General features: G+C 42.8%; 1 gene segment (V, D, J or C); it reads right to left on the bottom strand.

Moving 5' to 3' along the window:
- Positions 1 to 962: 962 nt before the first annotated feature.
- LOC103227079 (T cell receptor beta variable 11-3-like) lies at positions 963 to 1,913 on the bottom strand. The segment is given in 2 exon segments: positions 963 to 1,505; positions 1,610 to 1,913. Coding segments are annotated over 2 exon segments (477 nt in total).
- Between the last annotated feature and the right edge of the window lie 358 nt (positions 1,914 to 2,271).

Raw genomic sequence — 2,271 nt, 5'->3', positions numbered from 1 at the left:
AAAAGTGATCTCAGAAAATACGAGGGAGTTATTAACTATAAATAACATAGCAGATTGGAAAAAGAAAAAAATAGAAATTTTGACAAGGAGATGGTGAGTGAGTGGTCATTTTAATCCATCACATCGGTGAGGTTTTATTAGAGGAATAAAGGAAAGGGAGATGTACAATGAGCAAATGGACATAAAGCCTGACTTGCCATCAGGAATTAGATTGGATAAGGAGGGGAGGGAAGTCAGGAGGGGCTAATGGACAGTGACAATGCTTTCAGACAATTTCCAGTATGCTGCTTTTTAGTAATTCTAACCAATACTTCAGAAAGATTTCTAGGATTATCTTAGTTTAGGCAGAAGAAGAGTAGTGAATATGGAGCTAGACACACAGAGTGTATTATCAGAGAGGGCAATTGATTGCTTCAGAAGTTCTTACAAGGAATATTTTAATCCACCAAGGAACCTTTAATATATAAGGCAGACAAGTGGAAATGTCCTCTGAACTGACTGGTCCAGGTCTAGATATACTCTTGGGCTAGGATGATTACATAGAAGAGTTAGAAAGTTCAGGAGAAGCAGAAATCATCTGGAGCTAAGATTTGGGACTGGTTGCCGGGGTATCCATTTGTGTGCATTTCTTTGAACTAGAAAAAGGGCTGAATAACATAGCGTAAATGATAATCACTATCATTAACAACATCATTATTAACATACTTTAACAAAAATAAAACAGAAGGGAAAAGATTTCCAAACGCATACTATGTGTTGAGACTTTGCTAGACAGCCAGGGTGTCACCAAGGATAACAAGTCATTCACATGCTGACAACTACAGAGGGGGAGCCTGCTGTTTGCTGCCTGGTATAATCACTATCTGTATTACTAAGTTTATTGTACATGTTTCATGATCTCATACTTTTATGGGAGAGAAACTATCACTACCCCTGAGGACTCAATCTCTGATAAGTCACTTTAGGTTTCTTCAGTTGTACCCAAGAAGTGTTCCAAATCCCTGAGACACATTTTCAAACAACAATTAGAGCGCTCATGTTTTAAGAAATAGTTCATTTCCTCCCACTATATGAATCCTAGCTATATCTGAAAACTCGCTTCTTCCCCGGGAGGATGAGGAATAAGGAAAGGCCGCTGTGAGCTGAGTAGAGAGGAGAGAGTCCTGCAGTTTTGTGCACAGGAGGGAAGTGTCTCTGCACCGCTGTGGCTAAGCTGCTGGCACAGAGATACACGGCTGAGTCGCCAAGCTCTGCAGGCTGGATCCTGAGAGTGGAGTCTACTCCTTTGAGCCTCTCTGCAGAAAATCGATCCTTAGGCAACTGTGAATCATCTACTGCTTCCTCATTCTCATATCGAACCAGAAGCTCCGGGCCCTGTCCCAAGTTCTGCCGGTACCAGTAAAGGGTATTGTGGCCAGAAATAGGATTGCACCAAAAAGCCACAGGCTGTTTTTTCTCTGTGATCTTATATCTCGGAGACTGGGTCACTCCAGCTTCTGTGAGTTCTGGGGGGGGGGGGGGGGGGGGGGAAAGAATTTGAAAACAGAAGGAAATGACTAGAATAATCTCTGGGAGATTATGTGAGGATCATGGTGCTCCTAGGACTCACCTGCCCCCAGGAGACAGAGGGCCGCCCAGCAGAGGAGCCTGGTGCCCATGGCAAAGTCAGGGCAGGATGGGAGCTTTGCCAGATCAGGGTCACTGTGAGCAGGAGCAGAGGAAGTGAGATGTAGCTGTCCTTACACGGAAGTTCCTACAGTGACATCATTGTCTCCACAAATGCCTAAGTTCTTAGAAAACAATTGTTGTAAACTAAAACACAGCTAAAAGTTTGTTTAACGTATTCATAGACTGGAAGTTCATCCAAGCGTCCTCACTCACATATTCAGGGCTTGGGGGATTAGATCTCTCCCTACATCTCTAGGCCTATCCTGTGCTGGATGTTTCTACTTGGAAGTCTCAAAGGCAACTCAAAATATATATATCAATTAGTGACCTCTTGATTTTAGCATTTTGCTAAGCATTTTCCTTCTCTTTTGGTATTTCTTTTCTACCAGGTCCTCCATGCTCCCAGTCCTCTAGGGTCATTGACACAGCTTTATCCTAGAACTGCATTGAACCAGCCAACACACTCTAACCTAAAGGGGTAAAATAATTCCCTCAGCACAAAGTTGGGAGGTTTCATTTTATCTGAAGGCCAATGACCAGTTCGCTTTTTGCTGTTATCAATCTTCATTATGCGTTATGTATCAAGCCTTCACTACGATTCTG

The sequence above is a fragment of the Chlorocebus sabaeus genome, chromosome 21 (assembly GCF_047675955.1).
Source record: "Chlorocebus sabaeus isolate Y175 chromosome 21, mChlSab1.0.hap1, whole genome shotgun sequence".
NCBI lineage: Eukaryota > Metazoa > Chordata > Mammalia > Primates > Cercopithecidae > Chlorocebus > Chlorocebus sabaeus.
This window is presented reverse-complemented; position numbering and strand designations above follow the sequence as displayed.